This window comes from Ursus maritimus, unplaced genomic scaffold, assembly GCF_017311325.1.
Source record: "Ursus maritimus isolate PB19 unplaced genomic scaffold, ASM1731132v1 scaffold_31, whole genome shotgun sequence".
Classification (NCBI taxonomy): Eukaryota; Metazoa; Chordata; class Mammalia; order Carnivora; family Ursidae; genus Ursus; species Ursus maritimus.
In genome coordinates, this window is record NW_024425675.1 from 5,317,413 (window position 1) to 5,342,395 (window position 24,983).

Sequence of the window (24,983 nt, forward strand, 5' to 3'; positions counted from 1 at the left end):
GTGTGTTGTAATTCTGTCAGTCATTAGCAGGATGTGCTGATAAGATCTTCTGGGGTCTCACTGGATATGTCTTTTCAGATAAGTACATCAGGGCTGAGTTTATCTTAAGGCAATGGGTTTCAAAGTGGTCATGTGCTTGTTACTACTAGTATTGAGATAATTTTAAATGATATCTGAGCAAATGTTTAAATTTGAATTGATATTAAATTTTGATGTTTTAGGAAATGACTATAGTTAGCAGACATATCTGCAGTGTTGAACTTCAGTTTTTAAAGAAATTTGTCTTTTTGCCAAAGTAAGTCAGCCTAAAGAAAAGTACTGTTAGTAGACAGATACATGGATGTAGAAAAAAATCACTAGGTGTTACTAACTTGAAGGTTGGGGAACACTGTCTAGTAAAGTAGTAATAATTATGGATTCTTCCTATGTGAATGTTATCTGGCCTTTAATTACTTTATGAAATTATAAGACTTGATACTAGTAGAATAAGATGTACAGCCAGTACTTGATTTTTCACAACACCTTTGTGACCTGTTTTGAGCTAGTAGCATAAGAACTCCATTATAAGTCTGAGAGCTTTTAATATGTTAAGGTATCAAAGAATGACATAGGTTGCTATAATGCAAACTTGATGCAGGGTTCTGGGGTAAGTGGTGAGGATAAATGAAATAATAATTCTTTTGGTTAATTTAGCTATCAAGTACAGCCCCAGAATTTTCTTGTGTTAAAAAAGCCATGTCAAATCTTCAAATGAGCATTTGTATTTATGTATTTTACATGCATTTTAGCATGTTTTTTATACAAGTACTTTCTCTTTTGCCCAGCTTAGCAGAAAAAATTATTTTTAACCATTTTTTAATACTTTCAAAGTGAGAAGTTGTATTAAAGTTTACATATAGGCATTTTACATATAGACAATAGGATTGTTTTTGAAAGTAATGCTGTTTGCAACATAACAATGTGTTAATCATAACTTTTATATTTTAATTACAAAACTCACATGCAAAGAGTTATGAAGATATTATCACATTGTGGGCTTTCTTTTTTTTTTAAGACTTAATTGTCTTAGAACAGTTATAGGTTTACAATTAAAGTGAGAGGAAGGTACAGAGATTTCTCATATATCCCTAGTTCCTACACATGCACAACTTCCCCCATTATCAACATCACTCACCAGAATGGTATATTCTTTACTAAGGATGGACGTGCATTGACAGATCATAATCACCCAAAGTCCATGAACCTTAGGGTTCATTCTTGGTGTTGTAGATTCTGTGGGTTTGGACAAAAGTATACTGACATCATTATAATATCATGCAAAGTATTTTCACTGCCTTAAAAATCCTCTGCTCACTACCTCCCCCAGCCTTTGACAACCACTCATCTTTTTACTGACTCCATAGTTTTGTCACATTGGCTTTTTTTTCTTTTTAAAGATTTTATTTATCTGTTTGACAGAGAGCACAAGCAGGGGGAGTGGCAGGCAGAGGGAAAGGGAGAAGCAGACTCCCTGCTGGGCAGAAAGCCCAGTGTGGGGCTCGATCCTAGGACCCTGGGATCATGACCTGAGCCAAAGGCAGATGCTTAACTGACTGAGCCACCCAGGCGTCTTGTCACATTGTTTTTATTTAAAATTAACCATAAAGTAATACCAAGAATGAATAAAGACCCAAATAAAAATATATTTAAAGTGCCATAAATTGCTCCTCACATATTTCATGGTTGGAAGTTTTCTATTATCACTCTTTAAAATGATGAAATACAATTCAGTAAAACATTCATGGATTTTTTTCATTTTCATCATTAATTAGTACTTTTGGAATCTGATTCTGCAGATAAAACCATACTTACCTTTTAAACTTTGAAGTTGTGCCAATCCCTCAGATTCCTATAGTATTTTATAAACTGGAGAATAGCAGTTGAATGATACTCTAACAACAATTTGGGTTTTTTTGTTTGTGAGGTGTTTTGTTTGTTGTGGTTTTTTTTGGGGGGGGGTTGGTTTTTTTTACAGAGAATTGGTTATGAAATGGCCTAACTTTATTTTCCTAGTTTAATTGTCTCTTAATAAAACTTTTTAGTGGGAAATAATATTCCAAGTTTAATATGCCTATTATCAACTTTTAGGAGAAAAGATGTATGTAATAAGATTAACAATATTTTTGTTAATGTGCTGGGAAGAAATTATAGAAACATCAGCTATTATTTTTCAAAACTGGTGCCATTTATAAATATAATGCTATTTAGCGATTAAATTGGAAAGAAAAATCTTATGGATAGTGGGAGCCAAAATATGTAATACCTGTGTGCTGGGAAAGGAATATATATTTGGGGATATAACTATTCAATATTGAGAACTCTGTGACATTGATTGGTTCTATTGAGCTTATCAAATATGAGATCTGATTTTTGACTTAAAGATACCAGAAGATAAATCTGCTGAAGGTTTAATTCACTGAAAATGATTATAGAAGAACAATATTTAATTAACATAATCAAATAATTTAAACATATATTAAATTTTTGTTCCACTTGACAAATTCTAATTGTAGCTCCTATCAATACCTCACCATTTGAGTTATAGAAGAATCTTTTGTTGTGTCACATCTTCCTTCATAGTAGTTTCTGATTGCTTGGAGATCAAACACAAGACTTCTTTTGACTGATTCGTCCTAGGTCAGGACAAAAAGAAGAGGCTTTCGGGATGACCTTATATAAGGAGCAATTTGGAACCTAAACTTAACTCATAGCTAAATATTTCTGTTTGTTTTTGTATTAACTCCTATACTTTCCCTGCTCAGAAGATGTACAGGTTCAACATTAAGAAACCTACTTGTGGAGATGTCCCAGGTGAAAGAAAGGAGAAAGGCAAGGAATGAGTCATATCAAAACTTTCAGGGTACTTCCACAACAGTGGAAATGGGTGCTGAGTGTGATCACTGTTGAGTCATTAGTTTTGTGGTATTATCTCATTTTCTGCCACCATTTACCACTTAGGATAAAGTCAGAATGGGCAGTTTCTTGAACTTATAATTAAATTGAATGTGGGCAGAAGGTTTGATTTGGGTACCGTGGGAATGAGGAAATAAGGCAAAATGTTTTAGAGGCTGTACTTAGTAAATCCAAAATAAGTTCTGTCAGATGGTTTTGTAACTCCCAGTGCAGATATTAGAAACTAAGCTACTGTTTTGTGTGTACATCTTCGGTGGTCAGCACTGTATAGGTGTTATCAAGAATGCAAATGCACAGAGCATGGTCTTTATCCTCAAGGAGTTTGCTATAAATCTGGAAAGAAGGAGCATGTACCTATGACAGCTAAGTGAGACAGAATATGTACACACATACATTTATGCATACCTGGCTCTAGATTGGGTGTAGGTGAAGGGGACTGTAAAACTAGGCTAGAGGAAGGACTGGGAGGGAAAAACAAGGATGAATGAAAAGAGAACAAAACAAACATCTCCCACTCGAAATGAGTCTGGTATTCAAAATTCCAGGTAGAGCACATGAAGAACCCAATGCTAATATAAACATGAAAAAATCAAGAATTAGAACATTATACTCCAGTTGAGGTTAATTTTGTTAATAACGTAATACAGACTTCAAATATGTTGTAGATATCTGGAGTTATATGAAAGCTTTCATTAAAAAAGAACAAGAAGTTGTGAAAAATAAAAACAAGTGATATCCAAATAGGTGAATACGATAAGAAATAAATTAGAAATATTTCAGATGAAAAAGCTAGTCATTGCAATTAAAAAGTGCAGTCAGTAGTGTAAACTATTGACAGAAGGGCAGGAAGATAACAAATATTAAAGCATAGTTAAGGGAAATGGAAGATGGGTGGGAAGTCTCCTATATTCATAAACTAGGAATTCCAGAAGAGGAGAATGGCGGAAAGATAGGGAAATAATATAAAAATATAATTTCTAGGAATTTTCTAAAATTGAAGGAAGGCATGAGTCTATAACTGGAAAATATGCCTTAAATACTGACCAGGATAAACAAAAATAAATTTACACGTTGACAAATTGTACTGGATGTGCAGAACTTCAATATAGGGAGACAATCATAACGGCTATCAAAGGGTAAAAGACCAGATTACCTACTATGGTAGATTGCCTCATTGGACCCATTCTTTACCCATTCCTGTATCAGCGCACTTTGCTATTTACCTTTGTAGAGACCTCCCACCGTGGGTGGGGGTATATTCTGCTGTTACTTGAGTTAAGTCATATGACTTGCTTTCCCTAATGATTTGTGAGCAAATGTATCGGAAGTATAGTATTGAAATGAGCATGTGCACCAAAAAATATAATTAAAAATTAAAAAATGAAAAGACCCTCGGAGATCTTTGGGAAAATACAAAAGATCTAGCATTCATTTCATTAGAGTTCTAGAAGAAGAGGAGAAAGAGTATGAGGTTGAAGAATATTTGCAGAAACAATGCTTGAAAACATCCCAAATTTGGCAAAAGACAGACCAACAGAAATCAAGAAGTTGAGCAACATAATAAACAGTATAGACCTAAAGAAATCTGCATCTAGAAACATAGTAGTCAGATTTCTGAGAACTAAAGACTTCCCTTACCCTTCCTGCCTAAAATAATCTTGAAAGCAGTTTGATGAAACAACACAGTACCTATAGGGTAATAGTGATTTGAATGGCAATGGATGTCTTATCAGAAATCATGAAGCCAGAGGAAGTGGTATAACATTTTTCAAATGCTGAAAGAAAAAACTGTAAACCCATAATTGTACATCCAACAAAAATGCCCTTCAGGAATGAAAGTAAAATAAAGACATTTTCAAATGAAAGTAAGCTAAGAGGTTTATTACCAGCATCATGTTCTTAAGGAATTGCTATAGGAAGTCCTTTACACAGAAGGGAAATGATATCTGAAGAAAACTTGAAACATCAGGAATGAAGGAAATACAATGGAAAGGGTGAATATCTGAGGAGACTTGAGTTTTAAAATTTATGTTTGACATTCAAAACAAAAATTAAAACATTTCTGAAGTACTCATTGTAAGTAGAGAGGATACTTATAACAGCTGTATACCATAAAGAGGGGAGAGCAAAGTGATGTAATCATTGGTAAGATTTCTGTGTTTCACTTGAAATAGTAAAATGGTGATACTCTAGTAGACTGTGATGAATTAAACATGTGAATTGTAATCCCTAGAACAAGCACTAAATAACTAACAAAAGATAGACTCAAGAAACTAGATGAATTAAATATAATAGTAAAAACTTTTCAAGTAGCCCACAGGAAGGCAGAAAAGGAGAAACACTAATGAATAACAGGATAGAAAACAAGTGAAATGGCAGACTTGAACCCTAACATATATAATTACATTAAATATAAATAGTCTAAAACACCTGTTAGGTTTTTCAGAAAGGATTAAAAAAACACCACCCAACTATTTGCTTCTACAAGAAAATCACTTCAAATGTAATGCTGTATTACATCATGTTAAAGGTTGTCAAATAATCTATAGTAAATTTCATACCTCATAGTGGGGTTACAGAAGCTTTCTCATTAGAATTAGGAACTAGATTGAACTTTTTAAAATCACGGCTTCTATTTAACAATAGAGTAAAAAAAATTGAGAAGAAAGAGATACAGTTGCTTTGATTATTAGAAATATCAAGAGAATCTACAAACTCAAAGCTGTTGAGTTGCTGGATATAAAATCAACATAAAAACTACATATCTCTCGGGGTGCATGGGCGGCTTTGTTGGTTAAGTGTCTGCCTTCAGCTTGGGTCATGATCCTGAGGTCCTGAGATCGAGCCCCTCGTCAGGTGCTCTGCTCAGCATGGAGTCTGCTTCTTCCTCTGCCTCTCCCCTTGGCTTGTGCTCTCTCTCTCTCTCGCTCACTCTCTCTCTCAAATAAATAAATGAATAAAATCTTCAAAAAAACCCCAAACTACCCATCTTTCTAGTAAAAAGTCAGGTTTGAGATGTGAAAGAAATTAAGATCTTCTTTACATTACCAGCAGTAGCAACAAGAAGAGTTGTAACTAAGAATATGCCTATTAAAGGTTTGTAAGATCTTTTTTTTTTTTTTTTAAAGATTTTACTTATTAGCGAGAGAGAGAGAGAGAGAGACAGTATGTGCATCATGAGCAGGGATAGGGGCAGAAGGAGAGAGAGAGAGAGAGAGAGAGAGAGAGAGAGAGAAGCAGACTCCCTGCTGAGCAGGGAGCCCGATGTGGGGCTCAGTCCCAGGGCCCTGGGATCATGACCTGAGTTGAAGGCAGACGCTTAACTGACTGAACCACCCAGGTGCCCTGGTTTGTAAGACTTTTTTTTTTTAATGATTTTTAAAAAGACTTTATTTATTTATTTATTTATTTATTTATCAGAGAGAGAGAGAGAGACAGCACAAGCAGGGGGAGCGGCAGAGCAGGAGAAGGGAGAAGCAGGCTTCCAGCTGTGAGCAAGGAGCCTGATGCGGGACTTGATCGTAGGACCCTGGGATCATGACCTGAGCCAAAGGGAGCCACTTAACTAAGCCACCCAGGCATCCCTGGTTTGTAAGATCTTAATGAAGAAAATTTCAGAGCAGAATTGAAGGACGTAAAACCTGAATAAATGGTGCAATATACCATTATGATCTTGGATTGGGAGGCTCAGTGTTATGAGTGTCCACATTAATCTGTAAATTCACTGCATTTCCATTTTTTCCCTCTCCACCTTTTTAGGAACTGATGCTAAATTTTATTTACAAACAAAGGTCTGTGAAAAACCAAAGTATTCCTGAAAATGGGGTGGGGCATGTGAGGGATGGGGTTCTTGCTGTGGTGTTTAAGATGGGTTAGTAAGAGTGAACATACAGAGAAATAGACCAGTTGAGAAATAAACCAAAATAGAAAGCTCAGATATAGCATTACAAATCAATGGATTAAACATGGAGTCTGCAATAAATGTTGCTAAGATTATTGGTTATTCATGTGAAAAAAAAATGAAGTGTAGATCTTGACCTCACTTCACACTTAATGATTAATTCTAGGTTGATGAGAGATGTATATGTAATAAGCAAACTTTAGAGGCTACAGAAGAATATATAAAAAATATCTTTGACTTCAGAGTGGGAAGGATTTCTTAAAACTATAATAAGGAAAAACTATAAAAGGAAAGATTGACAGATGTGGTTACATCAAATTAAACAAAAACACTTTCTTATATAAAAAGTACCATACACAAAGGGGAAAAGCTGAGCTACAGACCAGGAAAAGGTATATTCAATTCATATAGCTTACAAATGCTTTGAAGCCAAAATACATCAGGAACTTCCTGTTCCTTTCTGTAAGAGTGGAAAGAAAGGCCAGTTGAAATTGGACAAAATACATGACTAAGCAATACCAGAAGAGGAAATACATGAAATAAGTATGTGAAAAGATGTCCAAATTTATAGGTAATCAGAAAATGTGAATTAAAACAATGAGCTAACATTTCACTTCTCACATTTTTTTTAAATGTGTGTGTGTACTTAACATTTATTCTGTATACACAAATTCATATCAATTCAATAGTACCAAGTAGGGTTGTGCTAACCAGTCTGTTCTGCTGGTAGAAGTGTAAATTAGTACTACCCCTTAGACATGTCCATTTATAGCAAATTGTTAAATTATATGTAGATATAAATATGTAGATATAAATTATATGTAGATATAAATATGTAGATATAAATTATATCTACATATAATTTAACATTATAGAGCAGTGAAAATATGAGTTAGAACTGCATACTCACCAGAATGGGTATGTTTTTTTAAAATAACATATTGAATGCAAACAGCAAGTTGAAGAATGATGCATGTGGTAGGACTCCATTTATATAAATTTTAAAACTCCACAAGTATGTGTATTTATAGATACATAAGTATGTATCAAAGTGTGATGACAGTGATGAGCACGGAGTTCTATGGTAGTGCTGGGGAAAGAGGGAAAGGAATAGAATCTGGAAGATGTTTTCAGAGGGCGTCTAATATGCCTATATTTTCTTACTTTTTTTTTTTAAAGGTACCTAAAGCCATTGTGTTATATTAGATATGCTAAAACTGGATGGTGGGTTTTCATTATAGTCCTTACTCTTTTGTATATGTTTGAAATAATTCAAATAAAAATTCATCTAAAATTCTTAAAAAGATATTTTTAAAGGGATTATAAAAGTTTTAAACTTAGCCATCTTGTTAACGAGGCTATATTTTATACGTGACATTTTATTTGTGCTTTGTTTTTGTGAGCATACTGTTGCCTGGTAAAACTTACTGCCCAGTTTAGTTTCACATGATTTTTGTTGCCACATAGAAAGGATTTCTAAACAGTTGTAGTAATTACAAAGCCCATAAGCTAAGGTAGTTGTATCTATTCAAGTTCGTACACATGCTTTCACACAACTCTACACTTTATTGCTAATGACGATTCTATTGAAAATGATGATTCTGTTTAGGTCTCTTTTCACTTAGAGATTTCTGGCACAGAATTTTTTTGGAGGGGTAGCCTTTAAGTTTCATCTTTTCATCCTAGAAATGATCCCTTTGTGAACTTCTGTGACTAATTTTACAATTGCTATTTGTTAAGCAGCAGTGATTTAAAAGCAAATGCCATTTGTGATTGCCTTGCTTTGGCAAATTTTAATGTGAAGAATGAAGTAACAGATTTGGGAGATAGTTTGAGGGGTGTGTAGGCTCATTTTGGGGAGTAAAGAAATGGCATATTGTGGAGAAAGATGTTGGAAGATTTTTAAAATATTAACGTTCCTATAGTTTTACTGAAATTATAATGAATCATTAAAATTTTAAGATTTATTGGGCTTTTTAGGGGGTGGGAGAAGTAAATAGGTATTAGGTATCCTTTGGTTTCAGGAGAAGACTATAGCTTTTAATTTTCTTTTGTCATTTAATTGTATTTTGTTATTTATAATTTATTAAAATCGGCTGTATAAAACAGTATAACTCTTAAACCTCACATTTCTGAAATGTTTATGCTTGGCGATCTTTTTGACATTTCAAACACATGATTTAATACCTTATTGATAATTTGTTCTTAATTTTAGGTGTTATTTTTGGGAGGCAGATATCTATTCTTTGTACACAACTGATATATTCAGGATTGGTCTTTCAAACTAGTACCGTCTCTGCCTTCTGACCTGGTTATGTTTTACAATTTCAGAGAAATGAATAATAGTATGTTTGACCTGTAAATGAAAGCAAAAACAAAAACAAACAACCCTTTAAATTGAGGATACTGTTGTATATGTAATCAACATTTTTAAAACCCAAACCAAAAATTGAACTTGTGGATTTTCGAGGTTAGAAGGAACCTTTAAAAAATCGTTTGTCCAATGACGTCATTTTATAAATTATGATAACTAATATTTATTTAGAACCCAATGTTAGGGCAATATTTGGCCCTTTTATACTGCTTTATTTTTATAACATGTCTGTGAATGAGGTATTTCTGTTATGTCTGTTTTACAGTTGATGAAACTGGGACATGGAGACTAAATATTTTGCCAAAGTAACTTTAACTTGGTCTCTCCAACACTGGAATCTTTGGTCATCTCAGTTGGGCCACAGTGTGGTCAAAGATGAGAAAACCGAGGCTAGAAAAATTCCTGTGGTGAACTTTGCTGAATATCATGTGTCCTGTTCAGATTCTGCTTCTGTTTCTATTATTTATGAGGTGTGATTTTTTTTTTTTTTTTTTTTTTAAGTATAATGCTTCATCCCAGCAGCAAAGAGAAATAATTAAAAGTAGGAGCCTGGACAGGCGGCTGCAAGAACCAATTGTATTAACAAAGTGGAGACATAGCACCATTGTGTTGGACACCAATGACAAGGTAGGACTTTTTGAGAAAATCTGTTGAGAATATTGGAAGTTCTTTTTATTCTTTATACTTTAATTTTTTCCTTAGCTGTATCTCATACTTCGGTAACTACTGTTTTATTGTGTATAGCATCAATTTGTCCTGGAATGGGTTTTGGTTTTGTAGTTTATTGATTTTTGCACAGTGGACTGACTTATCTGTGGCTTAATAATGTATATATTTGAGCCTAGCTGGTGATAGATATTTTTGATAAGTCTGTTTTAAAGTCATGTAGCTGTTATTGTTTGTCTTCATTCTCTACGAGGTTTTAATAGTAAAGACATTTAATTAATTTCTTCATCCCATGGGAGAACTGGAATCCCACTCCTGTGTTTCCCTAATTGTTCTCTGCACAAAGGACTTCTTTTATTAACCTGAGAATTAATGTTCTCTGTTTCAAATAAGGGATAAATTTTGATGCAAACATCAGAATGGAAAACTCATAAAGTTTTTACCTTCCTTGTGCATTTTCTCTTTATGTTGTAGCTTCATTTTGGGCATGGAGTAGGGAATTCGTATGAATTTGTAGAACATTAGCCATACTAATGTAAAAATGTGAGGGCGGTGTTAACACTTGAAAACTAAAAAGCTTATTTTAAAAAGATACCTATCACTACAGACTCTTGTTTTGTTTCGTTTTGCCACCAGGCTCCTCTTTTGGCATAATTAACAGGTTTCTTGCATTTTCAGGTGTGTTAGTGAAAATAGAATGAACTTTCTTAAGGCATATTTCTCTATATTTGGGCACATTTGGTTGTAAATTCCTTTATAAATTATCTCAGTCGGTCAAATCAAGTTTGTTTTTTGGTGATTGTGTAATGTTGGTTTTCATGAAATGGAAGACTTTTTGTGCAGCTGTAGAAACAGTCTACACACATTGTGTTGTATAAGATAGACTAATAGAACAACAATGAATGTAGTAGACCTGTTTGTAATTTGTTTTGTAAGGATATTATGTGATTGAATATAGAGGGCATATCAAAGAAATTTTGGAATCTGCTATTGAAGAATACTTGAAAATATTTTAGCATTGAGGATAACGTAGGTAGCTAAGATTCCTAGAGATTTTAATAGAAAATTCTTTTAGCTCCAAGAACCAGATTACAATTGAGTGTACACAGAAGGCTTGCGAATCTTATATATAGTGCTCTAATGCAGAGGCCATTGTTGAAGTAACTTCACTGCCTCTTCATTTTAGAACAAAAGGGATGATTATTTTGCTGATGTAGATTTAAAATTTCTTACTCTTTTAAAATCTTCATTGAGATTTATTTTAAGTCTGTTATTAGAATAAGTTGCCTGAAGTTCTCATGACATTTCTTTTTTTAATCTGAGTGTTTCAGAGTTGTGAGAGCATGATTTTCTTGAGACCAGAGATTTACTTATTTTGGGTAGAAATGTCTTTTTGTTTTGTTTTGTTTTACCTGCACCTTAACCTTTGTAAATGGAATCCTAATTACTTCACCAAGTTAACTTTTCTGTTTATTATCACTACCTACTATATATGTTTTTAAGATTTGAGGTTATGAAAGAGGGACTGTACCTTAACAAACTAGCTGATGAAGGTTAAAAGGTGTGTAACTTGAAATGTAAAAAAGAAACCTAATACTATGTAGCAAACATTGTTCTGATGATATGAGTCCTGATTCAGTTGTCAGACAGCACTGGAGAAGGTAGATGTGTGTACGTGTGTGTGTGGGTGTGGGTGTGGGTGTGTGTGTGTATGTGTGGGTGCATCTGTTTCTGCCTATGTGTGGTTTTTACTAAAATCTGCTAGTTGTAGGCATTTAAGATATATTTATATATGCACATACATTTATAAATATATATAAATATATGTGTAAAATCTTTGTTATAGTAACTGTAATGGTACATACATTATTACTGTGGTTTTTACTTCTGTAGAACTGATAATCCCATGAAAAATATAAATTGTGATTACCATTCACTTATTTTCTACTTTGTGGGTTATCAAATCTTTCTTTCATTTTTTCCCCCAAACTTTTAGTAATAGACAGTCTTAGAGAAGTCAAGAAATTGAAAAGTGAAACATCTGAAGTGGTCAGGAAAAAAAATACTTAAATGAGGCTATACTAGATTTGCATATTATGTGTAATTTTTTTGGTAAAGATATAATTTGATATGATTTTGATGTTTTCTTCACTAGTAGTATAGGCCTTGAGTGTTTGATTTGTAAGGTTGTCACATCAAGGATTTTCCCTGTAAACTTTTGCTGCTATCTGGTTTTTGTGTTTACAAATTTTATATGGTATAAACTTGAAAACTTGTTTTCTGAGTGAATGGATATGGCGTCATTGGTTTGTGTATTGTGATTTAATATGAATGCCCAGATTTGTTAACTGTACCTTGTCCAGTTTCATAAGCACAATAAAGTAGACTGTTAGAGATGTGGAGATGAATGTACAAAGACATTATTTGGTTTTATAAGAAAATTAATAATAGGTGTTGCCATATGATTTTTCTAATTATCTTTTCCTGAGATTATTCAAAGTATTTAGGGGAATGGAAAAGGTTTAAATGGAGCTTGGCTGTTGGTATCAAAAATGTGTTTTTTCAGTCTTGTCCTCTATAAAGTCTTACATCTGTGGTAGAAATCACATAGTGTGTTTTAATATTGACAAAGCAGGAATTGCTTTTAAAATACACATTATTGATCTGCCCCTATTATATATTTTTGTAGGCTTAGGCATTAAAACATTTTCTTTTCTGGCGAGTTATTTCTTCTTTGTATTTTAAAAAATCTTGCTTATTTCTAATAATTGGAAAGTTATCTATAAATTACTTTAAATATTAATAGCAATTTAATTAAATGTCTTACGTAGCCGTGGACTTAAGTGAAGTTCTCATTCTGGCAGTTGCCATGTCACATGCCTGTGACTGTTGGCTTGCCTAGTCCTGGGTATTCATAACGACTGCACCAAGAGCCAGTTCGAATGGTGACTATTACATTTTTATCCCTAAGTGTTCAGATTTTACCTATTTTAAATGTGGTCAGTTCATGCCGATGCAACATCATGGTTTTAAGGCAACATGCATCATTTCTTTTGAGTAATTCCATATGCTGTATTTAAATTAAACTATAATCAGTATAAAATATGCCATCTTTCATAAACTTGCAGACAACTATAGTTCGCAAATCAGTTCCATATTAGTTTCAGAGCTGAGTATAGAAAGGAAATAACTAGGAAAAAAATTTTTTGAGCTTCCCTTATTAAGCTCTCCCACCATGAATAGTGGGAGAAATATAATGATATAAAATAGAGTAACATTTTTCATTACTTATTTCTTGTAGGAATCTCCAACTGCCTCAAAACCCTGCTTTCCTGAAAATGAATCTTCTCCCTCTTCACCAAAGCACCAAGATACAGTTAGTATGATAGAATATAGTCCAGTTATTTCAATCAGTTTCAATAAATTAATTTTCTCTAATTGTAATGTTTAATATTTCTTGGGCTTCTATTAACTTTCATTGGTTTTTCAGATAATAATCACAATTAAAATAGGTTTAAATTAAGAATTTAATCAGTTTTAGAGACTTAAAAGCCCCTTTTTATGCAAAATAGGGTATCTTCATGATTAACTAATTTATATACCATATTTGTAAATGACAAATTCATATTTGGTTTTTAAAAATAAATATAAAAATCCCTGGAAAATACTATCAAATTGTACTTTAATCTTTTTTCCTCAGGCCAGCAGTCCAAAGGTAAGCAGTTTCCCTCGTTGTTAATGAGCACAGACGCCACTTTTGTTCTGTGCTGTAAAATACAATGTCCGGTCTATGTGGGATGAATATTAGAGATCTGTAACTCAACTGTACGTTTGGCCTAAACTGAAAACCTCCAGTTGACTTCTCTTCAGAGACCTGGTTTAACTTGGATGAAAGTTTACTTGATCTGTGTCTTTGTAGTCCCTCCTGCCTTTCCTGTCATTGGCTGATTCTGCTATGCCCCCGCAGTGGCTTTCCTTTTCTTTCAGAATGAAGGCCAAACTTTTTAATGAGGACTGTAACACTGAGCGCGCACTGGCTCTTGACTGCCTCTCACCTCATACTTCTTGTGCCCTCTTCTTCAACCTCCTTGCTTGTTTTCCTCCAGCTGCACTGTATGTCTTTCCTCAAAAGAGCCTGCTTTTCAGCTCAAGGTCCTGGCACATGTCATTCCTCTGCCCACTGAACCATTTCTCTCCCACATCTTTGCCTGTTAACTTTTGTTCATTCATTAGAGTTCAGTGCAGATTTTGCTTCCTCAGAGAATTTTATTCGAATCTTCTAGATTTGGTCAGTTTTCTCCGTAATACTCTTTGTAGCATATATGGTACTTCATTATATTAAATAGAATAACACTTTCCATTTTTTTTTCTTGTAGAAACCGCTAACCCTCTATTTGTGTCCGTCTTCCCTACTAGACAAAGAAAAGCTTCACTAGAGGAGGAATAGAGTAATCTCGATATCTACTGTGTACCGTATAATAGCTGTTCAGTTAATATTTATTGAATAAATAAATGAAACTTTTAAAGCTTTTTAAAAGACAAACTTTTACTGTTACTTCCTTTTTTATAAAACTGTAATAGACTTATTTATGGGATACTTCTGAGTTTTTAGAGACAAAGTTTTCCATAGATGTCATTTTATTTTTCTAACTGTCCACTGCCTAACTGAATCAGATCTTTTATGGTTCATATCACATGTTTTACACATTTCCCTCTGACATTGCTCAGGTGGTTTCCCCCTGCCTACGGTCATCATTGGCTTTTCTACACATAGTTAGAAAAGTTTTGTTCTGTTTTTTTTTTTTCCTCAAGATTTTATTTATTCGACAGAATCCCCTCCCCTTTCTGAGCAGAGAGCCCGCCACGGGGCTCCATCTCAGGACCCTGGGATGGGGACCTGAGCTGAAGGTAGACACTTAACTGACTGAACCACCCAGATGCCCCAAAGTTAGAAAAGTTTTTAAGACTGACTCTTCAAGAGGCCTTGCCAGACTAACCTTAGCATAATAATGATCTCTTCTTTTTTTCCTGAATTTCTGAATCACTTATTGAATAGTGTAATGTTACCTCATGGACCCCTAATCTCCTTTTACTAAACTCCTACTAAAGGATAGATAGTGACTACTTTCCTCTTTTTTTGTCTTTTGCATTATTTAACACTTTCTTGGGTACATAAATATTAAAGATAAAAGTGAACATGATTTTAGTGGTGGTGTCAAGAATGATTATATGAATCTAAGGTATTGTTACTACAGTACTTTATATCTATCAGTGCATCTAGAAAAAAGCAGAAACCCTAACTTAAGTATAGGTAATATGTAATTGCTGAGACCTTTTATAATTTATTTACATTTCGGTAAAAAGAAATCTCTAGGTTAGCCTAGAAACATGAATTTGCAAATGTTCCACATGGAGTTAAAAGGAGAGTTTACAAATTATTTCCCAAACCATTTACCCCTTTTCTCAAATTTGACAGCAGCTAGACCATCCTGGACTCACGATACCCCCTGCTGGCCACTACGGGGAACTGCCTCACCAGTGTTTTTCTTTTATTCTTTTGTCTTGGAGTAAAAAGATGAAATAGCTTTGTTAATTCTACCTGAGTCCATTCTTTTTTCACATAAGCATACAACTCTGCTTTCCCACTCCAGAGGGCACCTCTGTCATGCTGTCTTGCCCCTCCCCATTGAGGCTTTTTCCCTCCTCGGCTTTTCCCTCTCTTGGCCCTCCCCTCCCTCTTCTCAACTTGTACTGTTTCCACTGGGTCTCGCCTGTTTTTCTCACTCTTACCCAGTGAATACAAGGAGATATCTTTTTGCTCTTTGTGAGTTAAAATCTGGTTAGTATATGGCCTTAGTGGTAAGAAAAAAGAAGCTACAAATTTAGGAATGAAAATACTGTAATCAGTGTTAGTTGTCTGATGTCATCTTAAAATCTCTGCAAATTGCCCATCTACCTCTTCAGTCTCTTCTGTTTTGTTTTTATAAAAAGCTTTATTGAAATATAATTCATATACTGTATAATTTATCCACTTCAGTGTACAGTTAAATGGTGGTTAGTATATTCAGATACGTGCAGCCTTCATCACAGTCAATTTTGTTTCTTTGCCTCAGGAAGAAACCCCACATTCTATTTGGTAGCACCTCTCTAACCTGCACGTATGACCAAGCTCTGAACAACCATGAATCTACTTTCTGTCTCACTAGATTTGCCTATTCTGGACATTTCATAAGAAGAGAATCCTATAATATGTGGTCTTTTTTTGACAGACTTTGTTCATTTAGCATGATATTTTAATGTAATCTCTTCTAATCAAACCAGATTTAAAATTCCATTCCTTAATATAAATTTTAAACATGTTCATTTTTTTCTTGTTTCATTTCCAATTTTCGGATGCATTATTATTTTTCATGGCCCCTTCAAATCCTTTTTGAAATACCCAGCATATACTTTTTAAAAAGATCAGTGTTCTGTTTCTGTACAGTATGAGTATAGTGTGGGTTATATAGGATTTTGTGGGCTAATCTAAGAACCCAGTCTCTGTTTGTCCCAGTGTGTCTGTGACAGATGTGCATTTTATTTTTTTTAAGTTTTTATTTAAATTCCAGTTAACATACAGTGTAATATTAGTTTCAGGTGTGCCATGTAGTGATTCAGCACTTCCATCCAGCACCTGGTGCTCATCACAAGTGCACTCCTTAATCTGCATCACCTATGTCACCCATCTCCCCACCTGCCTCTCTTCTGGTAACTGTCAGTTCTCTATAGTTAAGAGTCTGTTTCTTAGTTTGCCTCTCTCTCTTTTCCCCTTTGTTTTATTTTGTTAAACTCCGCATATAATGAAATCATATAGCATTTGTCTTTCTCTGACTTATTTTGCTTAGTATAATACTCGCTAGCTCCATCCATGTCATTGCAAATGGCAAGATTTCATTCTTTTTTTTATGGCTGAGTAATACTCCGATAAATGTGCATTTTGAAGTTTCCAATCACTGAATACCGAATAAAATTTTAGAATATACAATTTGGAAACTTGAGTTTTTGACCCTGTATTTCCAATTGTGGTATTAAAATGCATTGGAAGAAAAAAAATTCATTGGAGAAAATGTTTTAACGCTTTTTTTAGCAAAAGTATTATGGACATATTTGCTAATTTTTTTTTCATTGAATAGTACCATTCTAAAGCCTTTTTTAAAAACATGATTTAAACCTCTAATTTTTTAAAACATTAATTCTTTAAAATATGTATATATTTTAAATTTTTTTAGAGAGGAGAGAGAGAAAGAAAGAAAAAGAGGAGGGTCGGGGAGGGGAGAGGGGGAGAGAGAATCGTAAGCAGACTCCACGCTCAGCACAGAGTCTGACGTGGGGCTTAATCTTATGACCCTGAGATCATGGCCTAAACCTTAACCACCTAGGTGCCCCTAAAATGTTTTTTTTTTATTGAGGTGAAATTCATATAACAGAAAATTAGCCGTTAACCATTGTAAAATATACATTTAAATGGCATATAGTATATTTACAGGGTGTGCAGCGATCATTTCTACCCAGCTTCAGGACATTTTCATTACCTGAAAGGGCAACCTATAACCATTAAGCATTCACCCCACATTTCTCCATCACCTTTTCCTCGCCCCTGGCAACCACTGGTTTGTCTTCTCTCCCTGTCAACTTACCTGTTCTGGAAGTTTCATCACCTGGTTCTTCAACCACTATGTCACTGTGCTAAGGTACTTACTCTGTTTTAAAAAAAATACTTATTGTATAATTAACTGAAGATAAGGATTTTGATGGGTTGTATTGATTTTGGTATGTAATAATTGTTAGCCAAATTGAGAAATTCCTATTTTACCAAATGAATGCCACATTGATTAGAAATTCTGGAACCTTGCAGGGGCAACCGAGTGGCTCAGTTGGTTCAGTGTCTCAGGTCTTGATCTCTCAGGGTCACGAGTTGAGTCCTCACAAAGTTCTGGAGCCTGCAAAGTGATTATGAGCCTGTGAAAGTTTTCCCAGATTAATTATTAGAACTAACATTTTACTGTTTCCTTACCCTATTAGGATAGGGTAATCTAACTACAGTCATTCTCATTAAAATTTAACCATATTTTGCCAGTCCTTATTAAAACATTTCTGCTTATTTTCAGTATGAAGCTTCCTTTGGAGTATCAAATATATTTAGACTGAGAGATACTCGTGTGTAAATATGGGCATTTTTGCAAGATTTAACAAGATATTTTTATGGAGTTTTTTTAGTAAGCAACACAAAAGCATTGGTTGATTTTGAATCATATTAAGTAGTGAGAGTACACCAAATAGTATGTGCAAAATCTGTCTAAATTTTTTCCCCAAATCTCTCACCTATATAGCCAAACCTCTATTATTCATCTGCCTACTCAGCACTTTTATATCAAATTCAGAAACTTCAGCGTTTAAAAGTTACAGCTTTATTTTCTCCACCACTGGCGTTCTTTTACATTCTTTTCCTGGAATAGCACTGCTAATTTGTTGGGTAATTACTTCAACAAATAGGTATCGTATCGAACATCAACTACATGCGGTAGACACTGGGTCGTACATTGATGAACACAGCAGATATGGTCCCATTGTGCAGCCCAATGAAATAGACAGTAAATAAAAGATACGTAATTGTACTTTGCATTAAGTGCAATGAAAGGACCAAACTGGGGGCAGTGTTAAATAATGGGAGGGGTAGAGGAGCTCCTACTTAAGAGTGGTCTGGGAAAACTTCTCTAAAAGAGTGTCATTAAAACTGAGATACCACCATCTTCCCAGTTGTTCAGCTTTGGAGTTTTCCTCAGAACTTCCCTCTTACCCTTCTATCCAGTCCCTGTCAGTTCTGTCTTCTAAATTCTCAAATTTGATTCCTTGTCACTTGCTCATGGGCACTGCCCTAGCTCAGGCCTTCACCGTCTCCTGTGGTAATTACTAGAATGTATTCTGGTTGGTTCCCAGTCTCGCCACCCTTTCTTAGTTCATTCTTTACACTGCCTCATTTCTTTGCTACTTCATGTCACCCATTACTTTGAGGGAGCTTAAAGGCCCTCAAATATGGTAGGCTCTCTTTCACTTCTGTACCTTTATACTTTGTTGTTTTCATCTCCTGTCACCATCCAGCTAACCCCAGTTCCTTAGCTCGAGTCTCCAGGAAGCTGTCTCTTCACTCCCTCTCTTCCCTAGGTTCAGTTAGATACACCTTTCTCATAACACTTAACCATGTTGTATGCTAATTATTTTTGTATTTTGTACATTTCGGATGTGGCAAATTTTATTTATTTTATGTTCAAATTAGAGTGATTAATACTTAGAACATTAGAACTTGGGTCTTGATCCCTGTGAGAATTTCATGAGTGTTCTGGAGCCTTGAACAATTTATATATTATCCACGCACAATTTTTGTACCAGTTTCAGTCCATCCATTGATTCAGGTAAGAATCCCTGATTTAGAATGTCTCTCTCATCCTTAAGATTACGAGTTCTCTCACTACTGCTGTCCCTTCCATTTTTCTTCTGTATTCCCCTTATGCCTCAGCTCTTCTGTCCTGTTCAATTCCAGGTTTGGCATTTTTTATAGGCTTGATTCCCACCCCTCTGCTCTTCTAATTCCTGTGCTCCCTAACTCACATAAGCAGTGCCGTTCTCGAAGGTTAATGTTGTACTTAGTTCCTGTACCTTTGAAAGTTTTTTTTTTCCTTCCTGCTTCTGATAGTAAATTGGGAATGTTTTCACTTAGTATCTTGTGCATTTTTAACTGTGTGATTGATGTGTTTGTTAAGAGGCAACAGAGAGCTCTTAGAAGTATCAGACTTGAATATCTAAGGAGATCTAACCTATGCTTTATGAAATAATTACAGTAAAACATCATTTGACTATTTCCCAGGTTCCCAGTATACCACAAATGAATTAACATTAATACTTTATCAGGTTTGTCTATAGGTGAGAGTTTTTATTAGGCTCAGCAAAACTTTCAAACATTATTTTTTAAACATTATTGAGAAAATACTCCAAATTATGTTTATCTCCCATAAAAGAAGGATTTGTCTTTTTCTAATGGAAGTACATTGAAAAAATAGCCGAGGTGTGGATTAAATAGAAATAAATTCTGAATTGGGAATATTTTTCCTGTGCGTTGTGTGTATGTGTGTTTGTGTGTTTCAGTTGAAGTAAAATTGCTCTGTCACGTACATACAGTGCTTACTAATATTGATGATTGCTGTAGACACCGACTCATTTTGATTAAATTAAAATCCTTTCTTCTACCTGGAGGAATTTTAAGACGACAGTTAACTTCAGCAAAGTGGCTCTTGCCTTCATGGGGTTTGATGATAAAGCTGTGTCACTGTTTTTGACATCAGCTAACTAGTATATCTGGTTTGTCCAGAGCCCAGTTTACCATCCGGTAATATATTTAACGAAGCACATATTGAATTTTTTAATGCCACCTTAAGGTCAGTTCTATGCATAATAACATTTAAGTAATTTATTATTGCAGTTATTGCATTTGTTCTGTCTAGTTATTTTTATATTTGACAAAGGAGGTTAGTATCTTAAATAATTTTCAGACTTTTTGTGTATTTATCTTTATAGCATTATATTACTTTCTTTGAACAGGAAGTCATAAATCATCTTTCCAGTGTTGACTAGTGATATTCATATGGAAATCTGATTTGATAGCAAAGTACCTTAGGGCTGCCATGACTTGAGAAGAGGAAAGGTTTAATTGTAAAATTACTGAAAATAACTATACAGAAATATTAGGAAATTGTATTCCTAATATACGTTAGAACTAAGCATATTACATACTGACTAATCTTTTTTTAAGCTAATTTTTAGAGTACCAGATCATTTTGATTCAATCATATGTAAGAATTTGGGCCTCATTGTCTATATAAATGATGTATGAATGGTATTACTCTGTTCCATAGGGTCAAGAAAAATATGGATTATTAAATGTAACAAAAATTACTGAAAATGGGAAAAAGGTTCGGTAAGTACAGAAACCATTAATGTTCTGACATGTTTTATTTGATTGAAATAAATAAAAGCTGTGAGTATAGTTACATTCTAGTAGAAATGATTAAAAGGTTCATAAGAATTTCAAATAATAATGTATTTTCTAATATGTATGTAGGATTGTCATAAAATGTATAAAAATCTTTGTCTTGACATTTTTTAAGGTAATATTAAATTCAGGGGTGATAAAGCAGAGGATTCTGAGCAAGCATTAGCTTTATTTGAAAAAAAAATTTTCACGGCCGTCTGGGTGGCTCAGTTGGTTGGGCATCTGCCTTCGGCTCAGGTCATGATCCCAGTGTCCTGGGATCGAGTTCCACATCAGGCTCCATGCTTGGTGGGGAGTCTGCTCCTTCTCCCTCTGCCCCTCCCCCTGCTTGTGCTTGCTCGCTCTCTGTCTCTCAAATAAATAAAATCTTTAAATAAATAAAATTTTTCAGTGAGTAATAAATGCACATGGTAAAACAACAAAATACACAAAATATTTAGCCAAAAGTCAGTCACCAGCCATGCTTTCCATTCCCCAGAGGCAGCTAGTTAAGTGAATGAGATGTAGTGTTCTCCTCCAGAGATAGAAGATATATATATTTCTATATGCGTAGATTAATTTTTTAAAATACATATATATTTCAAAGATTTTATTTATTTATTTGAGAGAGAGAGAGAGGGTGAGTGCGTACATTGGAGGGAAGGGCAGGCGGGGAGGGAGAAAGAATCTTGAGCAGAGTCTGAGCGGAGTGCCAATGCCGACGCAGGGCTGGCTCTCAAAACCCTGAGATCATGACCTGAGCTGAAACCAAGAGTCCAACGCTCAAATGACTGAGCCACCCAGGCGCCCCTGCATAGATTAATTCTTTAAACACAGTCTTTGAACAGTTTATTTTGGAGCTGGTGCTATTTCATTGCATGCGAATCTGCCACATTGTTTTTAACTGCTTCGTGGTTGTATGTTGTGTGGCTCTGTCCTAGTTTATTTAGCCATTATTTACTTGCAGGTAGGTAAGTATGCCTGTCTATTGCTAGGCATTTAGAATGTTTACATGGTTTTGCTGCTTTAAACAGTATTACACGTACATCACATCTTACATAGTTCATTTTGCAAGTATGTAAATATCCCTCTTGAACAGATTTTACAAAAGTGGAATTGCTAAGCTATAGGCAGTAGTCATTTTGATAGTGTTCCAAATTATGCTCCTAGGGCATTGAATCGGTTCATACTTCCAAAAGCAGTGGATTTGTCCACACCTTTCCAGTTCAATATGTTATCCACTTTTTTGATTTTTGCTAATAGAGATTAGAAAGAGAATGATATTTTTAATTTGTATTACTTTTTAGTGTGGTAGAGTATCCTAAGCCATTTGTATGTCTTTTTTTTGTTGTTGAATTGTCAGTTCATTCCCTTTGTCTGTTTGTCTGTTGGGTTGTTGGCTGTTTTGGTTAATGTGTGGTACCTCCTAGTGAATGAAGGAAATTAACTCTTTGTAAGCAAGTTGCATTTTAGCCTGCCAACAAGTGAATTCCCTTATAAGGTGAATATTGGTTGTCTCTGGAATGTGGATTGAAGGAGAAGAAATGGGGACCTTTCTCTTTATACATTTTTGAATTTAGAGTTTTGATATGTATATCTTGATTTTATAACTTAGACAATTAAAAAAAAACCCTCGTCTTAGTAACCTCGTGATCAATGAGTGTGTGATTTATTGTACCTAGTATCTCTCACTTTTACCTAGTGTAGCCGTATTAGGGGAAGGGGGATAACCAAGAAATATAAAAATAAATAAAAATATATTTATAAATATAAATATGTATGAACATATATAAAGAACTGCTAAAATGTTATGATTTTATAGTCAACAGAGATCAGCCTGTTGTGTAAAGAAGAGTTTAAAATTTATCTGTAGTTAAGTTTTTAAGATTTGCTTTAACTGTCTTTGTCACACTTTAGTACTTGGAAGCTTTTCTTTTAAGTGCTCTGAAATACCTTTACAAATACTGCAATTATTTGTTCCTTAAATTGTTCCTTGGGTGAAATCATTTGTGAATGGGGTCTTTATTTTTCCTCTTTCTCCCTTTTGGGCATATGTAATGCACATAGTTCTTTGGCCACTTCCTCTGTTTTCACTGTTGTTGTTTTTCCTGTGGTAATTAGTCTTTTAGATTTTCTACTTCTTTCGGAAAACTTTCAATGATTTATGTTTTCCTAAGAATATCATCCATTTCTTCTTCTTCAAATTTATGTAGAGTTGAGCAAAATAGTTTCATTTCCTGTATATTAGTGGTGCTCAAACATTTTGATCTGAGGACCCCTTTAAACTCTTAAAAATTATTGATAACTGGAAAAAACTTTTGTGTATGTAGTTTATAGCTATAGATTTGAGAAATTAAAACTGAGACATTTTAACGTTTTTAAATGCTTAAAACTAATAACCCATTATATTTAACATGAGTAACATTTTTATGAAGAAGGATCCCTGTATTTCCGATGCAAAAATTTTCCATGAGAAGTGTGGCATTGTTTCACATTTTTGTAAATCTTTACTATTTGACTTAATGGGAGACAGCTGGATCCTCATCTCTGCTGGCAGTCAGTCTGTTGTGACATTATTTTGGCTGAAGTATATGAAGTATATCCCTTTCATATAAGTTGGAAAAGGGAGGAGTGTTTTAATATTCTTAGATAATTGCATGTATTTTTCTGCTACACCAAAACTCCACAAGTTAAGACTGTGAGAAACTATTAGTGGGCTTTTCATACTTAGGTACATCAAAATCCATGGGTCTGGGGGCACCTGGGTGGCTCAGTTAAACATCTACTTTTGGTTTCCAGAGTCCCAGGATTGAGCCCCCACATGGGGCTCCCTGCTCAGCTGGGAGTTTGCTTCTCCCTCTGCCCCTCACCCTGCTCTTGTGCTCTCTCTCTCTCTCTCTCAAATAAATAAAATCGTAAAAAAAAAAAAAAAAAAAACAAAAAAAAAAAAAAAAAAAAAAATCCATTGGTCTGTGTTGCATTTTGAAGGAATCTTTACCTGCATGTAACTTTGTAACGTTTTGTAGATCATTTGGAAAATACTGGTTCAGTAAGTTTGCTGATTTTTCAAATGTTGACATATTTTATAATATCAAAGAATCACAAATCAGTAACATCATTAGAAAAGTCATTAGGTATTGGAAAATTGTCAACCTCACGGTGGCAGATATGCCAAGTTTTCCAAAATTCTATTTTTCCTTTGAAAGCTTCAATTTTTTTGTCAACAAATACTATCATTTAAATGACAGACTCACTTCATTTATTTTTGAGATAATGTCTACCTGTCAGATACTGAAGTCTAAATGACTATAGTGTGACCATCAGCCATTTTAATTTTTTTTCCAGGAAAAAAATGTGACTAATTCTGGTTGCAGCTCAGGTACACAGGTGCTTCAGTCTTTGAGGCAACTGTTGTTAATTCAGTATTCAAATATCCAATATTCTTAGATGTATTTACTAGTTCTGTTGTTTTTCTAATTTTGAAAATTAAATTCAAAATTTATTTAAAGTGGAAATATACCTGATTTTAGCATTTTTCAGAGGAGGGAGTTACTAGATGTTCTCTATAGAAATAGAAGATTGAGTATAAAATAAACTTACAAAAAAATAAATCCCTTCAAAATATCTTGAGATCCACACAAAACAAAATAATAAAATAAAATGAAGATGTAACAAAATGATAACACAAGGGCCAAACAGATTAATTAATAAATGTAAACGGACTGTATTATTCTCTTGAAAGAAAAAGATGTTCAGATTGAAGCACAAAACCCCACCTAAATATTATATATAAAAAAGACATCAGAAAAATGATTCAGAAAAGTTAAAAAAAAAAAAAAAGGAATGTCAAAGGTATAAAAAGTAAAGCAAGAATAAGAATCTTAATAGCAGACATGTTCGGTTCCAGGGGAAGAGCATTAAGCACCACAAAGACGGGGACTTACAATGATAAAAACCATGGGTAAATCTGCAGTAAAGATCTAATCATTAAGAATAGCCAGGGGGCGCCTGGGTGGCCCAGTCGTTAA

The 24,983-nt window shown here is 34.3% G+C and overlaps 1 protein-coding gene across 5 annotated transcripts in view; it reads left to right on the plus strand.

Moving 5' to 3' along the window:
- The window catches only part of ARHGAP12 (Rho GTPase activating protein 12), a 112,304-nt gene that overhangs the window by 64,475 nt on the left and 22,846 nt on the right, over window positions 1-24,983 (plus strand). For 4 of the 5 annotated variants that reach the window (XM_040645273.1, XM_040645275.1, XM_040645276.1 and 1 more), the window contains 3 exons: window positions 9,729-9,854; window positions 13,195-13,269; window positions 20,840-20,901. In XM_040645273.1, coding sequence (XP_040501207.1) covers window positions 9,729-9,854; window positions 13,195-13,269; window positions 20,840-20,901 — 263 coding nt within the window. The remainder of the gene's footprint in view (window positions 1-9,728; window positions 9,855-13,194; window positions 13,270-20,839; window positions 20,902-24,983) is intronic. The other variant, XM_040645274.1, reaches the window with a different exon arrangement.